Raw genomic sequence first — 27248 nt, forward strand, 5'->3', positions numbered from 1 at the left:
TTTACTATGCTGCATATACTCTGTGAGGAACCTTCACATAGTAACTAAGCAAAGAAAATTTAATGAACTTCTGAAAAATAGACTTTACACAAAGAAAGCACATGAAATGTATCTATTACTGAGCAATTGTCAAGAAATTATTAAAATCCATAGGAGTGTATTCGGATTTTTGACGTTTAATTGTATAATGTCATTTTGTTTTTACAATGAGTATCCTTGTAATCACTAAGACCTTTCTTTCTGAAATTTAAAATACATATCTAAAAGTTTATGTACAATGTCTACAAAAATGCGAAACACTTTTCAATCAATTTTAATCATATTTCTGACGTATCAAATCAAGGCTACAGCTTTACCAGATCAATATTCATAAAAACCTTCACTTGTAGACTTATTTGGTGGTAGACATTTTGGACAGCACCTGAGGAGGGAAATTAATAATGAAATGTAAATGTTTATTTAATCTTATAATATCTACAGAAGAGCCTTTTATTATTAAACCAGTACAATATACATAACTAAAAGTAAGAATTTCAAATTATAAACGTAAATGCTCAGGTTAATTTTCCATGTTTAAATCTTTCCATGCTTTTGTTAAAGGTGAGATTTTTTTCTGCATAATGATTATGTATATGAGGCAGTGAGAAGCAAAGGGATGCGAAAAATATAGTACTAGTAGCCCTGGTAGGTTCCGTTATACAGCTTGATTTAGAAAAAAAAAATGTCAATGAAAGCCTACCTAGGATCTGATCTTTAAACACGTTTTACTCAAAACTTTAAAATGTTCACTTGCATCCCTTTGCTTCTCACTGCCTCACATGGTCATTTTTAGGACAACTCTTTATACACTAACCTAACTAAAGCCTTCACAATAAATACATTTGCATACCTTTGTTAAGTCTACACCCGTCAAAGCCTGAACTGATGGTGGAATTTGACTAACTAATTTCGTAACTTCACTTGTAACTTGATCTTGGCCTCCAATCAAAATAATATCTTCTGTTTTCGCAAGCGGTGCTGCTACTTCAGCTGCAATCTGAAAATTAACAACATATATATTTAACTAACAATAGAGATCAAAATGAAACTTTGACAGTTAATTGAGAATAAGAAGGGAATATGTTTTTATTTATTTCATACCAAAGACCTTACTTTTTTTTTTTTTTGACACAAAAAATAGGAACTTAAAAGTTTTAAACGTCAAGAGCCGTAAAATCAGTTTTAAACAAAGTGCAAACTCTTTATCCAGTAAATGATAGAGATTGCTTCTACTATTATTCAAATTGCAATATTAAAAGTGCAAAAGAACACAATGCATTCAAAATAACTCATTTAGACTGAAGGAATTGGGGAAAATATGCATGTAGAACTAAAAAAAAGGTTTAATTATATGATATATTTTATTAAAAATATGTTTAGCAAATTGAATATTTTTATGAAAATATATAAAAAACATTTGTCATTTCAAGTACACTTATAAAGCATCACCACTATAAATATGAGCTGGATATTTTACTATTGAAAACTTAAAAGCGTTGATTTAATTTCAGCTCAGAAATTTTGATGGCATTAGCATGGATAAAAGGCTTATTATTACTAGAAAAGAAACATTTGATATAGAAGGGAAATAGGGTCTTTTTCAAGCACCTATGCTAACTTCCAAAATCATTACCATATTTGAGAGTACATTACCCGCTATTAATAAAATCACTAGATTATGAAATCAGCTGTTTTATAAAATCATATCTGGAAGAACAGAATCATTACTGCATCAAAATATGTTATGATAACCTTTAACACAATCATCCGTGCCATTTTATAAAATCAAACCTTAGAAGAGAATGTTAAACACGGAAAAGAAGAAAAAAAAATTTTTTTTTTCTTTCTTATCTGAAAAGAACAAGAATTTTCTTTCCGTTCAAGATTTGAAAGCAGTGTAGTACTAAGGTAACAAATTCTACATTAAAAAAGAAAAGTCCAAGTGTGAATTGTATGGCTTTTTTCTTTTTTTGTGTGTATGGGGGGGGGGGGAGTTGAATGAAAAGGAAAAAAAAAACATTCACAGGACAGCTGATTCAGAACCTTCTATCTATGGTTGGAGCAAACCTTACCTGTCAGCGTTATAATACTGTGCTTAGTATCTATCTGAGTAGCCCACACAATAATGCTAGGTTGCCTTAACTATAGTTGGTTCTGGTTGTTTCCACTCACACCTCTATTTTGACTTGCAGTTTGCAGTCCTGCTAACTGACCACTGAGTTTCAATCAGTTTGTGCTCATTCTGCTTAGAGGCTGACAGTTCCTTTTTATATTCATTTTGAGTTAAAATTGTTAATTAGCAAACATGCCCAAACGTCTCGATTTGAGTGAAAGATAAATTACAAATTTTGCAAAGGTATGATAAGCTTCCTAAATGTAATCAGCATGATGCTGAAATTAAAAAGAGGATTTTTCAAGCTGCTCTGTTCAACATTATAAAACAGCAGCAAATTTCAAAAACTTTTCAAAACTTTCGAATTATGTTGAATGTTTACTTTTAAATTCTGTTACTCAAACAACATTAAATCAATATTTTAAGCACTTGTGTAAATGTACCTTAAGTTTGGTAAAATGTCAACTGTATTTTGAGATAAAACAAATTGAGAAAAACAAATAATTGTAATTCATTTTTTAAAAATCATATTTCGTGTATTTAAACGTTAAAACCTTTTATTTTTTGAAATGCATATTTGCTGGTTTATAAAATCAGCCGCTTTATAAAATCAAATATCCTGAGAATGAATGTGATTTTAATAAGCGGCGGGCACTGTATTATGAGCTTGGCATTTTTGGTCAAATAAATATAATGGTTTACTTTATTTCAAGATTGTAGATTTTTGAGAGAGAAAGAGAAGTTTCTGCCTCCTTTAGTTTTTCCTACAGTACAGTAATAGTGTTTCTGTATATATTGATTGCCATTGAAACTTTTAAGGGGATGGTTTTCCAGGGTGGCAACAGGAACTGTGAAAAAAAGTTTCCTGACTTTTCCCTGATTAAGTTCACCAAATTTCCCTAATTTACGTTACCAATGATAATGGTTTTCTTTCTTTGCTCTACTTGAAGTCCATTGTATGTTTGTATAAAATGCAGTACTTTGAACATTTTAAGTTCTGTAAAGTTGTTGAACTAAACATATATTTTTAAAAGATGCTACTGTTTTTAATAAAATGGTTTTAAAAAAAGACGATTTCTTTTTTTTTTTTGGGGGGGGGGGGACCTACAAAACAGTATATTAAATTTTTACACATGGAAAGATTATAGAAAATTAAAAAAAAAAAAAAACTTCACTTCCAGAAACCACTTAGCATAAGAATTTTAAGAAGCTATGAAAATGACTCTTAAAATCATATGTGTACTTATGATAGAACTAAAAAGTAATTGAAATTATTTTGAACTAAGTTTTCAAACAGTATAATAATTGTTGTAAGAATAACAAGTAATAGTGAAAGAATAGAAGTAATGTAGTTATTCTTATATAACTAATTGACATATTTATGCAAAACAGATGAAACCATTTGACATCCATTCATAGGGAGCTTTTCTCTAATCAAGAACATAGGTTTTAATGAATGAATACAGCATTTTAACAATAAAAAATAAAGATATTTACTTAAGTACACAAGTTAACTCTATTTCAAATGATTTAAGTATGTAACGAAAAAAAATCTTAGATTGCTTTTGTAACAAACAACTTTGAAATGCAAGGGGAAAAAAAAAAGCAATTAGCTAATTTCAAAATATATAAAAGAAGAATACAACTTGGTTATAAAATTAAAGAATCACTTAAGTCTGAAGAAAAGAAAACCTTTATAATCGGTGGTGATAACAAATAGTATAACGGCAAAAAACAAAGCTTTTTAAAACTGAAAGTTCAATTTTAGCAATTAAATTAAAAATGCGAAGAAGTTTAAGCTTTTATAGTATTAATTCAAAAACCAAAGATTTCTAATTGAAATCATGATTATAGTACTTAATTACTTCGAGACAATGAATAAAGGCAAATGAGCTAAGGCATTAATGAAGGCTTCCTCTTTGCCTGTATGGTTGTTTATTTTACGTAGCATTGAAAGCGTAAAAGGAAATTTCAACCTAGGTAAAATAAACAACCTAACAGACACAGAAGCAATCTTAGGAAGTTCATCCTGTGGTTAATAAGTAAGATTCAATACTTTGATGTTGGGGAAAAAAGATGCACCAATATGCGGTAGTGTATAATCACACCTCATTAATTTTACTTTTTTTGAACAGGTAATTGGTGGAAAATGCATAGGGAATTAGAGTATTTAATTTTGTAAAGCAAAAAAAAAAATTTTTTTTTCTTCATAAAATCAATTTTCCCTGATTTTTTGTTATTTTTTCAAAATTCCCTGATATTTCAATTATTTCTCCCTGATTAATAAAGTTCCCTGACATTTCCCTGATCTGTCGCCACCCTGTTTTCTCCTTTTTAGGAAATTTCTTATTGGCGGGTAATGCATGGTATATGAAGGGCGTACCACCACTTTAGGGGATGAAAGCACCTTTGAGTTATATGTCATTCAAAACAGTGGTGAAAAGAAATGCACATAGTCACTCAAAGCATGAGTAAAATTTGGTTTTTATCGATTTTTTAAACTGGTTTATTAACCCATTCCTTGCCCCGGCCGATACAGGATCGGCCGCGCAGTTTGTGTTAATACTGCCCCGGCCGATTCAGGCTCGTCGCAAGAAAATGGTTCCTAACTGCCCTCGACGATCCTGTGTCGTCACGGCGATTCTAGCAGTTTTTGCTTCGGCCAAATATGTGTCGGCGATCCTTCCAGGGGCAGAACCCTGTTATTGCGCTTCTCTGTTGGGTTCTGGAGCTTTTAGGGGAGCGGTAATCAAGCTCTTTTCTGAGACAAAAGGGATGTAACTTAGAGTATTTCACGGAACTTGTTGTAATTTATTTTATTTTACTAAGATATTAACTTTTCAAGTACTCTTGGATGGGACATGTATAATGCTTCAAATAATCAGGCATTATATTTTTATCTTTTCGTGGAAGCTTTGTTTCTTAGCATTCGAGCATTTGAACTCCTGATGAACAAGTGTGAAAATATTTCCTTACATATTTATCAATATTTCTATGCCTAAATAAAGCAAATAAACAGAAATATGTTTTTCTTGTTATCAAAAATCCACCTTCTTACGCAATATTATTTTTTCAAATTATCTTATATATCTTAATTTTGTACGAGTATGTTTTTTTTTAATTATAATGTGTTTACTACGCTTTTTATTTTTTTGTATACTATTATTATTATTTATTACTTATTTATTTTTAAACCATGATATTTTGAAACGCAAATTATATCTTTTTATATACGCGGCACCATTTGATGGATTTTTAGTGATACGGTTTTGAATATTTTTTATTTCACGAAAAAAAAAAAAGACGACCGCATTGACTATACGTAAAAGTTGACTATGTAAAACATAAAATAGATACGACAGTATGAATAAAATGATAATATCTTGAGTTCTTTTGTTGTACGCTTTACTCATAAGAAACGAAACATTCCTTATCTCCCATTCTTTTTCAGATTTTATTTATTGTCTTAAAATAGCTCCAATGTTTTAATTGTACCTTCTTTTATGAGATTTTAAAAAAATAAATTAAACATTTGGTTTCTTTTCAATAATCAAATTGCCATAATTAGTAAATAATCATATGAAACTAACTAAAATTTATCCAAGTATGTTTAAAAAAAAGATTTAAAATCCGACTTGATTTCAAGCAAGATCTCTTTTTTTTCCTTCTGAAGACATGTTTCGTCATATAAGCATAAAAGCTTGCTTTGAAATTCCTTTCTGAGCTAAACTGTTTTGTTGTAAGACAATAATGTGGAAGGGTTGACCACAAAACACTAAAACCTTCTGACCATTCTTTGAATGGAACTAACTTGCTCGGATGTTTGCAAAGAGGGTCCTTGGAGAATAAAGACCTCCCAGTCGGTCTAGTTATTCCTCTCTCAGCTGGGGGCTTTTAGTTGCATGCACAAAAGTATCCTTTAGGGAAATAGGGGATTAGCCGCAAGTTTTGATCTTTTGTAATCATTTATCTTTAAAATACTTCCCACGCTTGAGCAACTGATATCTAGGCAATCAGAAGGGATTTAAAAGTCACCTGAATTACGATAAAAGTCGACCATAGTCCTGCCATCAAAGGGATGTCTCTGTGTTTATTGGTCGTTTCAAAGTGTCACAATATATCAAAAGGCACCGAAGAATACTTTTTATCCTCTTAGAATATCATTCCCACACTTAAAGCGTTTTTGTCCATTCAATTCGCTTGCTCACACGTTGGATCGATCAGTCAATTGTTTGAAGAATGTTTTGTTGAGGCCTTTTGAAAGATAGATCATCTTACATTTAACAGTAAAAGGGAAAAAAAAGATATACTGAGATAAAAGCAAAAAGAAAAATAAATCAATAAAATAATTAGTGTTATGAAAATAATTGCTTTTCGTCCAATCCTCTATTGTTTCTTATTTTCCTGTTATGTACTGCGTAAATGTATGAATATTTCAGCACATATTAGCAACCTTGTATTTTATTGCACTATTTAATTCAGTGCTTAAAAACAAATAAAGCGAAGCGATTTTCGAATGCAAGCTGAACAGCAAAAACAACATTAAAATACCGATAGCAAAATGGGGAGAAAAGTGTTATTACAACGTAGCAAAAAGCAACTCCGTTTCGTTATCTGCGGCATGCGCGTTAAGGGTTTTCGGGCTGGTCATGGAATGGGTTAAGTAAAAATTAACTTTTTTCTAAAGATCCTAAATATTTTCAAAGCACTTAAGGTCTTTTTAAGATGTGTGGGAACCCTGCAAATATCAACTTACATCAACCATTATTAATTTTGCCTTAAAAAATGAATGATGAAAACATTGTTACCTTTGGAAGGGCATCCAGTACCAAGCTCATGACTGCAGCATCTCCATACTGCTTATATGCTGCAGCTTTCATGCGCATTCCTTCTGCTTCGGATTTGCCAACAGCTTCAATTGAATATGCACTGGCAGCTCCAAGCATTTTAATTTTTTCAGCTTCTGCTCTTGCAACTTCCATAGTTTGAGTTCTGTAATATGAATGACATAATAAAATTTTCTGCACCATTCCTGGCATGTATTAAACATCCCTTTACTTTATCCTACATCAATTTCATGTGCAATTAGATATACTAATATTACTTAAGTCATTTATTATACACCAAACAATTTCTGCAAGCAGTTTGCCAAATAAAAAGAAAGAAAAGTAAAAGAAAAGAAAAGGAAGAAATTTTTTTTTTTCTCTTTTAGATGCTACCACATTTATTTAAGCTTTGAACCCTTCAAAGCTTTCAGAAGAACAATCAAATCTATACAGTCGACTTCCGCTACAACGCGATCCGACTTATGCGAAATGGCTATAACGTGAGTTTTTCTGGAGCAACGAATTTTAGAGCTAAAGCGAATTTTTTGCTCTCAACTTGAAAATATTTGGAAAAAAATTGTGATGCTAAGTTTTGGTTTTGTTATTGACTACTAAACACTAATTCGTGAATGTACTTTCATTCTTTCAGCATCACTGAATGCGCAAGTTCCCACATACTGCACTATAAACATAGCACTGTTAGTGTGTATGTTTCACCACTCCTCATTTTTCATTTATTTATTCTAAATAGGAAAGGTGATGAAATGTTGTGGCACCTAGGCATGCTGTTTCATTTAAAGTTTGAAGACAGAAACAAAAACCAAAAGTTTGTGACGATTTAAGAAAAGGTAAAGATTTTTAATAAGCTTGAACAGCTAGAAAGTGGATCGAAGGTAGCGCGGCAATTAGGTAGATGGGTGAATCTTTCATACGTATAATTAAAAGTCAAGGTAAGGCAATCTGTATAAGTCCAGGGGGTCCCAGAGGGGTATTACCATAGATGTAAATGTTATAAAAGCAATTGCGAAGCTACTGTATTTAAAAATATATTAGAATGACGATCAGATTGCGCAGGATAAATCATCATCTTCAATTTTTAAGTTATAAATGTAACTTATTTTACTACTGTATAGTACTATTGCAATGTAGTGCTTTATTATTACTATATACTGTACGTTCCTTACTGTTTTATTTTTATACATATCTCTCCCATTGATCATTGATTTTGTGCATCGTAACAGTATTTTATGTTGAATAATGCAACTTAAAAAAATACCGTAAAAATTCAGCTCTTTATGTAAGAAACAGTAGTTAAAAAAAATGGTCAAAAATAGTTTAAAACGTGTTTAAATGTCTAAATTGATTGGGTATGCTAATAAATAATCATATGACACAATACTTTTCCACAACGGGAAATTTCGACTTACGCGTGGAGTCTTGGAATGCATCCTTCGTGTAAGTCAGGATTCGACTGTACTTAATTTTAATTTAATATACAGTATGGTCAAATATCTTACACTGAATTCAACACATTACCCTTAATATCACGCATTATTTGTGATTTAATATTTATTATAGTCTTAGCAAATGCTATGTTAAATATTTCTGGGAAATTGATGCAGCATGTTCAATGGTAATCTAACCCAACTCTGAGATTAGCAATCATGATTTATTAATCACACATATAAAAAAATTTATGCGAGGAAAAAACATAAAAAATCAAGTATTCTATGTTTCACCACACCTGTAGAACTGAAAATTAGAATTTTTATTTAGTTGCCAGACCCCAGAGGCACTTTTTTTCTTCATTAGTAGTCACTTTGAACCTCCCCCCCCCCCTCCCCAAATAAAAAAGGCACTACATTGAAAGGTAAGCTAAAAAAGAAATTATCTGCCTCCCTTACCCCCTGAAGATCCATTGAAACTTCATATACTTTGTAAGTTAGAGCTTGCTAATTATTGCAAAGAAAGGTGATAATTTGGGAGCATGTTTTACATCACAAACTAAGATGGACAAAATAGAAGTGACTTGTTTCGAGGAAAAATAATCAACAAAGTAGTAATTATCTGTTTATTAAGTATTTTATTTAGTCACTAAAGTAAGACGTTTAGTTATGAAGTGGGGAATGATAATGGAGTAGGAACTTTGCAGAAATACAGGGAGTTAAGGGCTCAGTGTAGGAAGCTATAGACGGGGATCTAAGGGGCAGAACCTCTTGATTTTAGAGGCATTATTGTCTAGCAGGGGTCTGGCCAGAGGATATTTGGGTCCGTTAACGGACCTTTCACAAAAATCCGATCAACCAAAACGGACCTTTCACAAAATCCCGATCAAACAAAACGGACCTTTCACAAAATCCCGATCAAACAAAACGGACCCTTCACAAAATTCTGATGAACAAGATCGGATCTTTCACAAATTGTTTATTGAAAGAGCAAATCTGAAAGCAAAATAACGCATATTTCTGTGTATAAACCAATAATGAGGAACCTGCATGCATTTTTAAAATTTTTTTAAATGAAAATTTGAGCCATTTAATAACGATAGACACCGGTTTCAGTTCATTCGGACTGCTAGTTATTTTTTAATTAATTTTTAAAGTCTCCCGATTAGCCCTGCCCCCTTAGTTCCCCCATCTCCGCTGATGACGTCAAGATTCATTCCCGCTCCCCGCTCCTTCTGGCACTGGACACACGTGCGTGTATAGAACATCGCTATCATTCTCTCAAGATGCCTACACGCACAAACTGCCGAACTGCAAGTACAATATTTTACCTCATTGAAATATTAAGCATCGTACATAACAAGTTGAATATTTTTAGAGTACCAAGAGATAAAAATAGTGCAATGCCATCAACATTATTAGAGAGAGAGAGAGAGAAAAAAAACAAACTAAATTGTGTTATTCACTCTTCTGTTGCAAAAGTTACTTTACAGATACTAACAGAATCGTATATTAATTATATAAAATTGTTTTACTTTTTACAAAAGCTATCCGTGATCACTTTTTTTTTTATTTTTAATTCTTCGAATTGAAACGAGTTTATTTTCTTTGAAGATAGAATGTTATTTTTCATGTATTGATTTATTTCATTTTGTTCTGCTTCAACTATTGCATTCAAAACAATTATTGAAATCAAAAGTCTCGATTTGAATTTTGAGTAATTTTTAAGATTAAAAAAAAAAAGAAGAGACTTTTTGAATGATTTGCATCTCTAGTCTGCAAAATTCATGAATAAAAATAATAATGAATAGATAAAATACTTTAAGAGCAAACAATAAAAATGAGGAAGAAACGTATTGAAGAAATGATAAATTCTCAAAAATTTTAAATTTAAAATGATATATTTTTTTTACTTCAAAACATAGTGAAAGAAGTAGAAAATTCGGAAGGATTTACAATAAAGATTAATATAGTTTTCATTTATTAATTTATATTACTTTCCTATGCTCTAACTTCTGCGTCCAAAACCTGGGTCGTACGAAGACGTGACGTTACCCCCCCCCCCCCCCCCCCCGCAACCAGAAAAATTAAGCTGGTTCGTTGTAACTTCAATGCACAAAAAACGACCGTCTTCGTAATTTAATTGTTAATAAATAAAAATCTGAATTATATAGGTAGTTAATATTAAAAAAGTAGCAAATGAAACTTTTATTTATATTTATTAACTGTTAACTTTTCAAAAACAATTTTCGAAAAAAGGAATACTGTTATAAAAAACTAAATTATATTAATCTGTAAAATGTCACTACATCAGATAAAAAAGAAGCAATCAAAAATTAATTCACTGCGCATTTAAATCAATCTGAAAACATGTATAAGCATTTAAAAGCACAAAAATAATGAATATTAATTAACCTAACACATTACGTGTTATTTTTCAGATCAGTAATATCAATTTGTACTGGCCAAAATAAAAGAAAAGATATAAAGAGAATGGAGTTGTTTCCAAAATTTATAAGAAATATTTTTTCATGAAAGAGCATGCTTAAAAACATAGGATTTGACCATTTTTTAAATAATTTGACAAAGTTTAATATTCTTAAAAATTACTTTAATTGGTGCGCAGATTCAATTTCCTTTTTTTTTACGCTTCTGCACATGACATCACAAGTGATGAAATACCATTCACTGATGTCATTACCGCAGAACGCAATTATATATAATCAATAAACAACGGCAAACCACGCTGCGCTCCTATTCTCTTCGTTTCAACTCCTTCGGAACCGGTTCTATTGTAACCCAGGGACTGAATCTTGACATTGTGCATGCTCCTCTTCTTTTTGTGTCACGTGAGCTTCGTTCCGTTTTTAGCTAGTTTTAAGCTGTAATTTTGAAGAATCCAAGTCAGTTTTTTAAAAACTGATTTGATTTTTGGGAGTTTTATGTAGAAGTCTATTCAAATCAATCAACATTCCGCGATTACCCGAACCATGCAGGTTCCTCATTTTTGGAACCTTTTTTTAAATCAAATTAGAGGCATCAGCTTATACAAAATCGGCTAATTTTGAAAAAAAAAAAAAATCGGCACTTTTGCGATGCTCCTGCAAGCGAAAAATAATTGCTACTGCCAAATCAATATAATGGTTGTTTGTTTTATCACAGCTAATTAGCAGCGGTGTTGTTGTAAACTTTTGTGAAAAGGCATTGGTAAGCATTTTTCTCCCCCCCGCTCATGATTTAATAAACAATAATAATATATATCTGCGAAATGAACTTAGAACTGCAAAGGGATAGGGGAAAGGGGGGATATGGGTGGGGAAAAAATATGATCGCTTCAGGTAGGGTTACCAACTTCAAAATTATCACCACTTAGCGTCTGGCGTTGAACCTTTATAATGACTTGATTAGAAAATATTCTCATCATTTTACCAGCTTGTCAATATATGCGTTTTTACGGGTGCGGTGCTGTGTTTAATTGTTATTTTTTTAGAAAACTATATGGGTTTTGATTTTTCGATGCTAACAAGGATGATTAACTTTAAATAAACTCTTTTAATTACCGTTTTTTTTTCTTCAGATGTCTACATTTTGAAAAATGCTATCTTTTAACATCCGATATGAGAATCATATTTTGTTCTTTTTTCAAGCTAACTTCGCTTTATTAGGATGCAAATAAATGAAAAATCTCTTTATTTCTGTTAGAACTCTCTTTTCAAGTTTTTAAAGCAAAATTCTATTTTCTGTTATGAGTCAAAAATTAAAATGCTGAATAGATGGTTTATTTTATTTTTTTTGCGTCAACTGTGTCCACAGATATTAATAAAATGTTTATCATAGGACTCTAAAATGCAATTTAAAAATAATTTTATCAAAAATATTTCTTTTACAAGCCGTTTTTATACTTTTGATGCCTTCACTTTGAGAATTGCGATCTCTTTGCATCCGCTATGGGAATCCAATTTTTCGAATTTTTGATGATTATTATGCTTTGTTAAGAGGTAAACAATTAAAAAATCTTTTTATTTTTGTTAAAATCACGGAATTTATAAGTTTTAAACGAAATTCTGTGCTTTTTAAGAATGTCTTGGGTCAAAAAGTTAAATGTTGAACCCTATTCTGAATTTTATTTATTTATTTTTTTGTTACAATTATTTTAAATACTGCACAGAAATATTTCTAGTATAATTTAACATAATGTAGAATAGTAGATGAATATTGATATTGAGAGAGCGATGCCACCCCTCACATGAGTTGGAGTATTAGGATTTTAATTATTAACTGGCTTGGTTAAACGCTACTCTGGCAGTTTTGAAAAAATATTATCTTCGTCATGTACACAAAATCAATTAATGTGTAGTGTTTTTACTTCCGAGAGGGGAGGGGGGGGCTGCGCCCTGCATGTACTTAAGCAAGAATTTTGTTTATTCCTTTTAAATGTGCTTTTTTAAAAATTCAAATATCGTTACACACCCTTCAATCTCAATTATATTTAATGTTTTAGCTGGATAGCACAGCAGACCCCCAGGAGGGGGGGGGGGGGCGCGGACCAAAGTTTGAGAAACTCTGATATAAATAACTAACTATGTAATATAAACTTCTCTCAACACAAAAAATGATAGCTTTTTAAGCTGAATCTGAATCATATCCAGGAAATTAATTTTCGGTTCAGAATCTCTTTGCAACAATAAGGTTGGAAAAGTCTAAGAAAATCCAATATTTCTGTCAAATTTGTACAACTCATGGTGCGTTTACATTCATGCCCATGTTCTTCAGCATTTATTGAGAGGATTTTCTCTAGTTTTGGATTGATCCATTCTAAACTTAGAAATAAACTTGGTATGCAAAAGGCTACAAAACCGGTATTTTTCCACCACATGCTCTAAGGGAAAAAATATTCAGAATGAGACTAAATAAAATAAGTGACAGTTTAATAAAGATATCTATTTTATTAAATCTGTTTGTTTGACAGTATACTAAATAAATGAGCAATCTTCTTACAGCGCTAAAAGTTAAAGGAATTAATAGTCATTAAGTTTAATTTTAGCTATTTATAACTACTTTCTATTCTATATAATTATAGTAACTCTTTCATATATCTCTCTTTTTTTCTACAGGCGAGCAGCCTGTTGAATTAATATTATGCTTAAGATTATTGTTTACTGCACATCATTTTAGAATTCTAAAACTCCAAAAATGTATTCTAGTGTCTGAAATCAAAAACTATAAAACTCGGTTGAATTTTTTAATGTCTTAGGCATGCTTTGGACAGAAATTTAGGTTTTTGACCATTTTGTCAAAAACCATGTCAAAAAGGGGTTTTTGACATGAAGGTAAAAATTGTGGTTAAATCCGGATAAAACCCCCCGACTGTCAAAAACTTGCCAACCCTGAATTTAAGAAGTAATATCTGCTTTAAAATTAACACAAACTAATATGAGCTAGTATGTCATGGTCTAGCCAGTTTCTTTCTGGTCAGCCAGAAACAGCTTGTCGTGAATCATGGCCTACAAGCCCAGAATGCAGTTGTTACATTAAATGAAAAATTATCATATAAGCTTTGTGCTACAATACGATTAAAATGAAAATACAACGTAAATAAAGCACAAATTTTGAACAAAAAATACAGCATATAGCTATTTCAAGGCTACATTGGAACCTCTTCATCAATGCAAAAAGCTATCCAACACAACCAAAAGTTGAGAGAGAACTGACACACAGCCTATCAACAATGTAGCCTTGAAATTGCTATATGCTGTATTTTTTTCAAAATTTGTGCTTTATTTACGTTGTTATTCCACTTTAATCAGTTGTTACATTGTTGATGCCAGCAGGGAAAACTAGTTCATTGCTGGCAATATTTAACATTTAAATGCTGCAATAATGCAGACACTATTTAACATTTTGCTTTCCTACATTACTCATACATTTTACTATATTGAAAATATCACAAGTAAATTATTTAAAGTTTTCAAAATGAAATAAAAAATTCATTTTTGAAAATTTTCAATATCAGCTATTACTAATATGTAGTATTCACAACAATGAAAAAAAAAAGTTTATGATTGCATTATCTTCAAAAACAATTTACAAGTGGGTCTCGATTTGTGTTAACTATCTGCTTGATAATCAAGTTAAGGAAAATGTAGTAATTATTCAAGAGAACTGAAAGAAATAAGTAGACTAATAACTGGCAAAATGTTTAACAATTTAACTCTTAATAATAAAATAAGTAATATAATTTTTAAAAAGTTTTACAAATAATTAAAGTTTTCAACCGAAACAACAAGACTTGTTATTTCCAGTAACAAGAAGTAAAATGGAATATGAAATGACGTTTTTTTTTCAGCCATTAGAATACATAGTGAGTGTATTGTAATGAAATACATAAGTTGATTTGAATCCCATCTCAAAAAGTATTACAGCTTTTTAAAAAACTAACAAAAATAATATATTCTTATGTTTTCAGGGTCTGATCCATTAAAAAAAAAAAAAAAATCCTTAAATTTACAAACAGTTAAGATCTTACAATTGATTTATTACTCCTCAAAAAATATTCTATTGAATTTTTTTTTTTTCTTCTACAGGGATAAAAACAGCCCCAAGTCAAAAGAGAGGAAGAATTGCTCTGCTTAAAAATTTGATTTTTTAAAAAATATTACGCAAAATTATATACGGGGTGTTGTTCCGTTTTAACCTGCAAGACCTTTTCGCAAATGTTAGTCCTAGATGTATACTTCCAACTGCAAAAATGTTCAAAATCAGATGCAGAGTTAAGATATTGAAAGTTTGAAGCAAAAAAAAGAAAAAAGGGTCAAAAAATACAAATAACTTTTTATAGGACTCTAGGTCCCTAACTAATATTTAGAGAAATAATATCCATTGAAAGATATTACTAACACAAAAAACTTGACATTTGTGCGACCAAAACTCAAGGAGGTATTCCAGTTCAATGTTTTAAGGGACCATACAGAAGATAAGATTGGAACTTATTACCCTTTCAGAAGAATGACAGGTCGCCAAAGTATGAAAAACAAGGTATTTATATATTTTAATTCGTATTCAAAAATAAATGCAAATGTTATGCCGTGATACGCAAAACCACGAAACAAAATCTCAAACAATTTGAAAAACTACACTTTATGCACACGTATAATTTTAAACACTTGTTAAACCCTATATTTCCCCCCAAAAGGTGTTATTGAGGGCCAGTGAAAAGTGGTGTAAGTCACAAACGCTGCGTTTCATACCTCGGTGAATATTGGTCATACTAATTTCGAACCTTTTGTATTGGAATTATTTTCCAATGGAGATTCTTTCCCAAAATATAAGTTAGGGGACCTGGGGCCTGTATAAAAAAGTTGAGTTTTGTATTTTTTTTACTTATTTTTATTTTTACTTCAAACATTCAATATCTTAATTCTGCATCTGATTTTGAACATTTTTGCAACTGGAAATATACATCTAGGACTAACGGCTGCGAAAATAAAGGTCTTGCAGATTAAAACGGAACACCATGTATATTGATACTATTCTGTCTTTTAAATATTAATAGAAAAAATTTCTTTTATTCTTTTTTACTTGTAGAAGTGCTAGCATGTAAATAAATAAAATAAGCTTGCATTTATTTAACAGATATTTTAATTCCATTTACCATTTTCAATTTTCCTACAGCCAGGGTTCATACTCTATTTGGATGAAAAAATTCCATGACTTTTTCATGACTTCAATGGAATTTTTCATGACCTCATTACACAAAGAGAATAGCACTATTTAATCTCAAACTTGCTAATTTTTGGAAATGAGCATTATCAAAACGTTTACATGGAATGCCAGTCTCATTGAAGCACTTACTCATAATGGAAAAAGTATAAGTGTACACTTAAAAAACTAAATTATTCTTATTTGGCTTCATCATAAATTTAAGTAAAGTTAAAATTCAGTGAAACAAATATGATGATGCTTAAATGTCTGTTTTTTTTTTTTTTTTTTTTTTTTTTTTTTTTTTTTTTTAATATAAACATGCAGAATGATATTGAATGGGGCAAAGGTTGAATGAGTCATCACTAAGTTTCAATAAATTTGCTTCAAAGTTGCCATTTAGTGTCAACAGTGCATTTAACCATCCACATTACAGTACTTTGGTTCTTTAAAGTAAAGCCACATAGTTTTGTTTTTTATGCTTCTAAACCAGATCTTTTTTGAAAAAAAAAAACCCATTCAGCTATGAATCAATCTTTTGATTCAAAAGTATACTTGTTTTGTTTACTTATTTGCACATTTTCAAATGCATGTAAATTATTAGGTTCAGAAATTCCAGAACATGTTTGATTCCTGACATTGAATGTAGCAGTGGGTTGCATGGATTAGTTTTGCAGGCTGTATGTTGGGCACAACTGTTTTAGAGAATTAGATTTCCTCTTTTTCTGTATTCTATTGCCTGACTAAGTATCGTTATTTTCTCAAACCTTCAACAATTTAAGATAAACTCTGATAAATTTAATAATAAAGTTCCTATGAGTGATGGAATCGAACTCGGATGCAATTGAATTGCTTTTTTTTTTGAGTGGGCGAGGCAAAACTAAGAACGTAAATTTTGCTACTACAGAATATGAAACATAAGAAATGTTGAAAATAACAGCAAATTCAAAATGAGTGATGTCCAAGCAGTAAAATCACATTGCAAAAAAAGGCAAGCGGCTACAACAGAAGCGGATGCAATGAGATTTCAAAATTCAGATTTGATTTTCGGATCGTTCAATTTTCCACTTTTAATACATTTTATGTGCTATACTGTTAAATCACTCAAGATTTCTAATGCTCCCTCAGTTATTGTTATTTTCTATTTGTTCAGGACATTTTTCCATGACTTGAAATTAATTTCCATGACTTTCAATAAAAATTTCAATTTTCCATGACTTTTCCAGGCCTGAAATTGGCTTATTATTTTTCCATGACTTTCCAGGATTTCCATGACCTGTACAAACCCTGTACAGCCCACAAATTAGGTAAAACCAAAACTTAATAATGTGTCATCTAATGCTATAAAACTTCCACATAATTGAACATTCAAAGCTGAATCATTAGACACCATAATAACAAAATGACATTGCTAACCTTGGAGAAACAATTTGAGGGGCATCTGTGATGATTTTGAGAAGAATTTTGAAATTTTGTGAAGCAACTGGGTATATTGCAAAAATCAATTGAAAACAAAAAACAAACAAAGACCAATCTGAAACTGTTTCTGACCTTTGATGGTCATGTTAAGCACTAGCACAAAAATAATCATTTTGAAATTAATAAAACATTTTTAAATACTATGTCATGCTTGGAGTATAAGCATCTTTAATTTCCTATATTTACATGTTTGTTATAATAAAATAGCACAATACAATTAAAATAAATTAGGATTCATAAAAATCTTCAAGAGCTATATCTCTGGTAAGCATTAAAACTAAATTTGACAAATGTTGTTGGCTTGAATGGCCGTGGCAGTCTTCAGGAAAAAAATATGTAAATATATGTAAGAAGGGTTGAAAATAATAGTCTACAAAAAGGTAATAATGTCTAAGCAGTAGAATGGAATAGCAGATAAAAATGAGAGAGTGTTAAAGAAGCGGATGCAATCGGGATTTCCAAAGCTACATCTAACGATTGCACCATCACTCAACAGCATTTTCCCTTCCATATCAGCAAGTTACCTCCTTCTTTCTAACTGTTCTTACACAACATTTGCCTCAGCAAAAATTCTAAATGTGAAGATTTGGGCAGGAAGGAAGTTAAGGGGACATTGACGCGATTGCTTGAAAGTGACTGTGAAATGGGCATGGCAAAACAATGTGTGTACAAGTCTTCAGCAAAAAATAAAAATCAAGCAGGGGTGCACCGACCGAAACTCGCTTTTGGAACAATCTTGGGAGCAGGAAAATAGTGAGTTTGGAGCAGCTTTGAGCAGCAAAACGGTGAATTTGGAGCAGCCTGGAGCAATAAAATTGCAAATTAGGAGCAGCTTGCAGCAGCAAAAATTTTAATTTTGAATCAATTTGGAGCAACTATATATATTTCAAACACAGAAACATGTATGGCGTGATAAAATAATAGAAAAGGAAAAACAGGATGCAAAAACACCATAATTTCAACTACTATTTGAAGCTCTCATAATTACATTTACTACTTTATTTATTTTTTATTTTATTTATCTATTTATTTTTTCACAGAAGACAAGCCCTGTCCCTGATCTACTTTTCTCCTTACACTCTTCTTCTAGTTTAAATTTAATTCACACATTTACTTGAATAAGTCACTGTTTTAGTGCACATTTAAGGTATAGTGCTTTGATATTTATTTTTAAAATTTGTTTGGTTTCATGTTCATATATACATGTAAAAAACATAAGATATATAATAATTTTTCCATAAGTCATAAACATATTTAAAAAGGCTAAAAAAAAGCAAAAAAAAAAAAAAAAAAGGAATGATTAAATTTAAAAACTTTACCCCAACAAGGAACAAGTGAGTTTTTAAAACGCTATTAATTCATCTTTGGTATGTGTGAGTTATGTACTTATATTTGACCTTAATATAAGGAAAAAAAATAATAAGGCAGGCTAAGAATATGGAAAAAATGCCTGAATCTGAGAAACTTGAAATGCCTGCATATTCATTACCAGAGCTTTAGAATTCCCCGATTTTTGCTATCTTAAGTGTCTCCAACAAAATTAGAAATCAAATTTCTGTTCTTCTGTTCTAAAATCTTAAGAAACCCAAGATTAAAAACTGGTGAACAATATTAATTTTTACAGATGGCAATCGCTTAAACCAATTTGGATGCAACTGGATCAGTGGCGGCTCGTGCCTTGAAAAAGTGAGGGGGCCAGATCATGGTTGCACTCGCCCCCCCCCCCCCCCCCCCCCCCGGTTTTTGAAAAGTAAAAAATATATTTTTTTAATTTTTAAATTCTTTCCGTCACTGCAGTACGCTTTCCTTGCAGCACCTGTAAGGGGCTGCAAGGGAGGCACTTTCACCGGCTTTTCACCCCACCTCATTAATTTTACTTTTCTAATGGATAAACCGCGTATTATATGCAGGAAATATGGTACAATCCAATTTTTATTTCAAGCACTTACGCATAAAAAAGGGAAAATAAATAAAAAGTTATAAAGTATTGTTTGAGAAAAGTGACGGGGCCTGGGCCCCCTCCGGCCCCTCCCACGAGCCGCCACTGAACTGGATTGACATTTTCAAGTGGGCGTGACATGAAGACGAACTTACAAGGTCCGCTTCTACTGAAAACAAAAGATAAGAATGGTTGAAAATAACGGTCAATACAAAATTTTTTAAGTCAAAGGAACAGAAACACATAATTAATTAAAACAATCTAATTTTTCAAAAGCGGATGCAATCAGACTTTGAAGTGCACAAAAAAAATCGAGACTAAGTCAAAAAGTCGTAAAAACAAGCTCCAAAGGAAAAAACTTGATGATAATCTGCAAAAATTGCCAAATATGCTGAAGGAATTGCAACATAAAAATACAAAATCGCACTTTTGGGGCAAGTTTGTCCGATTTTGGCGCAGTAAAAACAAAAAGTTATAAAGGTCTAAGTGGTAGTATGGCATAGAAGATGAGCGAGTGTTATGGTAGTGGATGCAATCGGATTTTGAAAATGCGTATACTGCACTTACTATATCACTCTCAAGGCTTTCCCCTTCACTCAAAGAATGAAGCTCCTCTCTTCTTTATACCTCAGAAAGAACATGTGAGTCAGCAATAATCCTGACGGGAAGGGAAGACGCAATCGATCGCTTGAAAATGCTCGGCCAAGAAATGGAAAAAATACAAAAAGCAGAAAAACTTCGAACCCGTGGAAGATTTTCATCCCTGACATCTATTACGAAGAAAAAAATGAAAAAAAGTTTAGCCTCTGCTTAGAGCCACAAAAATGCTAGGGTATCTACCTAAAGGAGATAGACACCCTAGGGAAGTAATGTTACCCATGGAAAGCTAAGATGACAGGTTGATAAGACAGTTGTTTTTCACATTCTTGTTTTGCGAAACTTATCTCTCGATTGGTTTTGAACATCTTATCATGCCCTACCGAGCATGATTCAAAAGCATTTTGCACTTATTTTTCTGATGCTAAATGTTTGTTGTCAAATGGTGCAAGGAGCAGGGCAATAGCTAGGTATTAATAGAAGGTAAGGCACTTGATTTATATGGCAAGTTACTCAAAAAACTTTTCACAAGGAAGAATTTCACTCATCTTACTCATGATCCGTGGACTTTCAGAGGGTTAAGGGAGGTATTTCTAGGTCTTGCTTATTTTTGTAGTTATAATCTATTTTCAGCACATTTGAATACAGTAAACTCTCAATTATCTGCGGAATAGGGTGGCACGGTAACCGCGGATAATGCAAAAAAAAAGGGGTAAAAAACGATACTACTGTATACAATAGCTAAAAATGCGAATAAAATTCAAACATAGATTTAAGTTATAGCTAAAAACATTGCTACATTGCATTTACTAACATTTAATGTAAAAAAATATACGCAACGCATGTAAAAGCTGAAAACGAACAGCAACACAATAATAAGTTTAAAAAACATTTAATGACCATTAAAAAAATTAATAAAATAAATTGTGAAAAGATTCACAGATAATCTGACCGGCGAAAATCGGGAGTTTACTGAAGTTGAAAAATAGATAGGCTCTTGTTGCACTCAGATTTCATTAACAATTTATCTATACAGCTAGACATTACGTAGAAAATATTAAGCTAGAAACAAATGTTTTTCCAGAAAAAGCAAAGCATATGAAGCAGACAAATTTCTTCTCAGTTAAAGTGGATTAGTTTTTTAATGGAAAAATACTGCAAGAATGAATATATTTTGTATTTAACATTTAAAAAGGAAAATTTTAGTTTATCTATTTAAATGTAGTTGCATCAGGATGCCCTTAATTAATGCACTGTAAGCAGAATATAAATGACTTTTATTGGTGCTATTATTGTTTTTTGCATTTTAAGAGTTACCAATCTCCATCAACAATCACATTTTTCAGGAACAGAGAGTGGTTGTTCTAGAGAAGTTTCACTGTACTTAAAATGTTTTTCTTTTTGGGAAATAAGTAGCTTTAAATTGCAGCTTGACATACATGTAACCTTATCTTAGAAATATTTCAAAAATACAGAACAGTACTGATTAACCTTAAAAAAAATTCTATTAAGCAACAACTAATGAACATTAAAAAAAATCATAAAAATTTTTTTACACTTCAAGGTTTCATAAATGCAAAAAAATATTCCTTCAACTATACCTTTTCCCCTGAGCTATAAGTTCTACTTTGTAAGCTTCAGCTTCTGCAGGAAGTCGAACAGTTGCAGTCAATTCTTTGTCTTTCCTTAAAATTTCTTTTTCTTCAATAGCTATTTGCTTTCGTCGTTCAACAACATCGATTTCGATTTCCTCGCTTCGTATCTTTTGCTTCATCTTTGCAGCTTGCAATTCATATGATAACTGAGCTTCTGCTTTCTGAAATTTACAAGTATAATCTAGTTTAGGTTTTGGAAGTTGTTGGCGATTTCTACTACTGATGAGCATAATCGAGTTCTCATAATCAAAATCAATGTATTATTAAAGATCACTGAAGAACTCAATTATCACAACTTGAGTTCTCGATTAACATATCTCGAGTTCTTGCAAGGTTAGACAGTAGTAGAAACACCAATCCTAAAAAAACTAAGTATTGTTTTTGGAAAAACAATGCAGAGCGGGAAACAAAGCTTCAGCTTGAATTTGCTAACAAGCAATTTTCGTCACAAGACAATCATTCTAATGCCATTTGAGTTTTTTTAAATACGCTCATCAATTTGAGCAAGGATAAAAGGCTGGTGCCATTTTAAAAATTTTGAGATGCATTCGGTCTAACCTTTATTGTGAGCACTGCATTTTTAAACCGTAACAGGGGAGGTGAGAAAGTAAGACATAGTAGGGGACGTGAGGTGTCAAAGACTGCTCTATTTTCAAAATTTTTAAAAATTGTGTAATGAAGACACATTCCTGTTATTTCTCTTAGATGTTTTTATAAGTTTCATAGCACAGAAAAAAAAAATTCTAACTAAAATTAGCCTTTGACAGGAATTTTACTAGAGCCCTAAGATTTTTCGAGAAAAATCATCTGCTGCAGTAAATAACTTACTACTCACAATAAAAACAAATTTATTTTTTTATTAATGACTTTCCTTTAGTTATTCAATGTATTAAGAGCATTTAAATACCAGAAAATTGATTACATCACATTACGGGAAAATTTTGACAGCACCTTAACTAATAGTATATAGTGTCGTATTTCCAGGAAAAATTCAGCACTTGTTGTCCTTAGAACATTCATTGCATAACTTTTGCTATTATTTCAAACAAATCTTAACCTCAACAAGAAAATTTTGCATCTCTTCTGCATAATGCGGATAAAATAAATGAATCCACATGGTTTTAACATAACGAACTATGCTTACGACTGTCAGAGATTGTAACACTGAAGGGAAAGTGAGGTCTCACAGATCGCTCCTAAAGAATGCAACGAAATTTAAACCAGATGAACTTGCCAAAGGATACCGATATGCAAGGCGAATGTTCAAGGTCACAAGACATAAAGCTATTCATTGGGAAAAACCATTCAGTCAGACTAAAAATGAAATAGGGGTGGTAGTATGAACTTTTGAGCGGTTTATGAGACTGCATGTCCCCTGTTATGGGTTAAAATCATTACCCTCTCAAGAACTTTCCTTCCAAATAACCATGTCTAAAATTTATGGCTCAATTGTTTCAGCAGATAGGCTCTTAGAGCTTAAATCCACTTATACGCAAGTAGATATGGTAAATATTTCTGCCATATTGCTCATCTAATAGATGTTCTTTAGATAAGCTTGAAACATATAAGATCAAAATAAATATTTAAAAAAAACTCTGCTTATACAAGCATTAAGTTCTAAAACCTAAGAAAGCTTATATACAGCTTAAATTAAAGAGAAAAACTATTATTTGACATCTGTTGTTGGAACTCTTAAACTCAACAATATATTTTTCATGTTTAAGCAGTAATCAAAAGTTTTATTTTAACAAATTTCTTTTATGTTGTGTGTTTAAAAATAATCTAGCAATAAACTTTTGTTAATGGAAAGCATTATGTTTTTAAACTTCCCTTATTTTGGAAATCAACAAACCTTTGTATTGACTTCAGCATCAAAGTTAGATTTTTGCAACTGGTACAAGCGATGTGAATCTTCTATCTTTGTGTTTGCTCCATACTTGACATCCATAGCTGCTTTTTCACATTCAGCTTCCTAAAGAAAAACTTTTTCAGTAAATAGGAAGAGTAAAACAGTTATGTGAATTAGATACTAGCAAATTCAACAACTTAAAAAGATAATATAGTCTATCAAACCTCGGTAGCAGAAATATTACGATGCTTGAATCTGTGCAGTTTTTCGATAATGAGTATAAGATTTTTTTTTTTTAAATTTGTTAACCAGTATCACTGCATAATAACAAAACTCAACATGAGTGATTGTTACAATTCAATTTAGAAATTAATTTTGCTTTTCAAACATTATAACAGGGCAACCTCTAATCTGAGAGAAACTTTTCTCCATTTTTTTTTTTTTTTTTTTTTTGAAATCGCCCTTTTTTCCATAAAGAGCGCATACAAACCGAATTAAAAATTTTAAAAAGTCTACTTTTTCTTAAAGAAATTAGTAAAACTAAGAAATTTTCTTAACAGTTAAAACACTTCATGGCATACAAATTACAGCTCCATATCATAGAACAGCAATTGATAAAAATAAAGGCTCATTAACAATGTCATAACTATTTCTAAAAATCTGGTTTAACTACATTTTAAAACAAAGCATCTATTACAAAAGGAAAAAATATCCTTTAAGAGAAATGTGAGCACAGAACAAAATGCAACTATATTGGCTCTCTGTTTAACAATGCTCTATTTAATGACTTTCTGTATTTAAAGACTACTTTTCACTGTCCCAGGTGCTCCACTGTAGTTTTACAAGCATTCTGTTTAAGAATGCGTCCTACTTAAGGATGACTTTTTGCGGTTCCTTGAAAAACTATACTCTGGTAAAAAAAAAACAGAAATGAAACCTCTTCATGAAAGTTTTCTACAAGACTTAGAAAGGTCTCTTCATGGTTATTGTTACCATAGTAATATAAAGATATAAAGTATCAGTGCACATAGCTCAAAACTATCAACGGGAATGAAAATCAACATGCAGAGGGTAGGTAAATTTTTTAGTAAGAAAATGTCTTTAGCTTTCAATCATGTACTCGTGAAAGCAATAATGAACATTTTTCACTCATTCATCTTCAAGTTTTGAAGATAATAAGTGGATCGTTAATGGATATTATTAACTATTTTCAGCAGATGCACATATCTACAGCCAGAGACGGAGATTGGGACTGAAAAGTGGGGGCGGGGGGGGGGGGGGCAAAAAAATAATAATAAAAGCCATAGAACTTTTAGCGGCAGCCAAAAAAGTGAGAGAGAGAAGTACAAAATTTTGCTAGGGCTGGCTTTGAGAGCAGATAAGTGGTAATTGATGCAAATCAAGCAACTTAACATTATTTTTTATTAAAATTTTGATGAAATTTGTACACAATAACTTTTCCCGAAGAAACACTTAAACATGAATTAGATTTCCATCATTTACACCAAAGAATTTTGAGATGTTGCAAATACTTGGTAATAATTTTATTGAACATTATGGCCTTGTTTTTAAGTAAAACAATTGATTTCCTAATATCTAAACAATGAATGCATAAACTAATACTGCTTGTGCTAAATAATGTTCGTTACCAGATATACAAAGTAAATCAAATAATTATGTTCTAAAAATTTTGACATTCTGCTTTTTTTATAAAATTTTGGTTCCTAAATTGGAAAATAAAATAAATATTTGCCCCAGAGTAGAGGGGGGAGGGGCAAAGCGCCACAAGTGTTCACAGCAAATGTCAGCATCAAATGTATTTGCGCACAGTGTGAACGTGAGTACCTATATTATCTAGCTACGGTTGGTACGTAAAAGCCGCGAAGACTTTAATTTAAGAAAAGTAGACTATACCCTGATTCCAGCATCTCTGTTTGCTTGGGCAACACCGACATCAGCATCTCTTTTGACAGCGGCAGTTCTTGCTTTTCCTAATGAAGCCAAGTATTCTACTCTGTCAAAAACATCTTTAATGGTAAAACTTAGGATTTCTATACCCATTCGCCCTACATCAGGAGCCGCTACTTCTCGAACTAAAGAAGCAAACTGATCCCGGTCACGATACACTTCTTCTACAGAAAGAGTACCTGGACAAATTAGAAGTATAAGTAATTAAATAAACAATTCACTTTATTATTATTTCCTCTATCAATATGGGATCATAATTAATAAATAATTTTCTTCCCAAAAACTATTTTCTGAGCAACAAAGATATTGTTATTTGTTAGCTTTTTTTTTTTTTTTTCATTAGAAAATTAAGTTCCAGTCATTTGTTATGTTTTCATTGTCAAACCTATCACGATAAAACATTTTCATACTCACTAAAAATAGAAAACATTTACAACCAACTAGAAGGGGGGGGGGGGGAATGCTTAGTCAGCATCACCAATGACATTGAACCTTTCGATACTTATTTACTCTTCTGAATATTGTATAACTATACCCCTTCCAAAACTTATAAAACGGTGTGAGCATCTGAAATAAGAGTTTAAATCCTTTCATATTAGGAAAGTCTTGAACATATTATATAATTCTATTTTGACAACTGGATATTGTTAACAGTAATAAAACTATAAAACTCAGCTATGCCACACTATGAATATTTATTTTCTTTATTAAATTTAAATCTTGCTTAAAAAATGGGACAAAAAGTAAGCTATATTTTGACATCACAAGGTATATGACTAAAATTTTATTAAGGAAGAAGAAAATTGATGATCTTTACTAATAATAAAGCTGAAAGTCTGTCTGTTACGCACATAGCGCCTAGACTGTTCAACCGATTTTCATTAAATTTGGCACAAAATTAGTTTGTAGTACAGGAATGAGCACCTCGAAGCGATTTTTCAAAAATTCGATTTTGTTCTTTTTCTATTAAAATTTTAAGAACATTTTATCGAGCAAATTCTCATAACAGGGACGAGTAAATTATCATAACATGGTCGAGTGAATTATCATAACATGTACGAGCAAATTACCATAACATGGGCAAGCAAATGAACATAGCAAATAGGCGAGAAATTCATCATCCATTATTTGTATATATACAGGTGAATCAAATGACCTTTTAATTTTCTACTACGGGCAAAGCCGTGCAGGTACCGCTAGTAAATAATATGATTTTTAATGTTTTGAGACTACAACCTTAAAAAACTTTTTATTTCTACTTTTTAATTTTATAAGTGCATTTATTATGGGCAATAAACCTCCACATCACAGATAAACATCCTAAAATGTACAGCTGATGTGTTTGTTTTTATAAATGCTATTACATGCAATATAACTTATTAACAGTTATTGAATTTATATACACACTTACATAAACCTCAACTGATCTTAATTTTTTAATTTTCACTTTAAAATATTTTTCAATCAATTGTTTATATACATATTTATGTATGTTTTTTTATATTAAAATATTACTTGAATAGGAAGAATCTATATAATTATTTATTATTTTCAAACTTAAAATTTTGAACTAAAAACTTTCGGTTTACCGAAAAAGAGGACAAAATGACATTTTGTCCGGGATGGTTTTTTTCGGGGTG

General features: G+C 31.3%; 1 protein-coding gene across 1 annotated transcript in view; it reads right to left on the reverse strand.

Annotated features, from left to right (window-relative positions):
* Window positions 1–301: 301 nt before the first annotated feature.
* The window catches only part of LOC129234550 (flotillin-2-like), a 40356-nt gene continuing 13409 nt past the window's right edge, over window positions 302–27248 (reverse strand). Inside the window, exons 4-9 of the mRNA XM_054868564.1 lie at window positions 25555–25787; window positions 23644–23763; window positions 21738–21952; window positions 6961–7144; window positions 890–1036; window positions 302–421 (exon numbers count right to left, since the gene is read on the reverse strand). Of these exons, the coding sequence (XP_054724539.1) occupies window positions 392–421; window positions 890–1036; window positions 6961–7144; window positions 21738–21952; window positions 23644–23763; window positions 25555–25787 (929 nt within the window). The 3' untranslated portion in view covers window positions 302–391. The remainder of the gene's footprint in view (window positions 422–889; window positions 1037–6960; window positions 7145–21737; window positions 21953–23643; window positions 23764–25554; window positions 25788–27248) is intronic.

This window comes from Uloborus diversus, chromosome 1 (assembly GCF_026930045.1).
Source record: "Uloborus diversus isolate 005 chromosome 1, Udiv.v.3.1, whole genome shotgun sequence".
Classification (NCBI taxonomy): Eukaryota; Metazoa; Arthropoda; class Arachnida; order Araneae; family Uloboridae; genus Uloborus; species Uloborus diversus.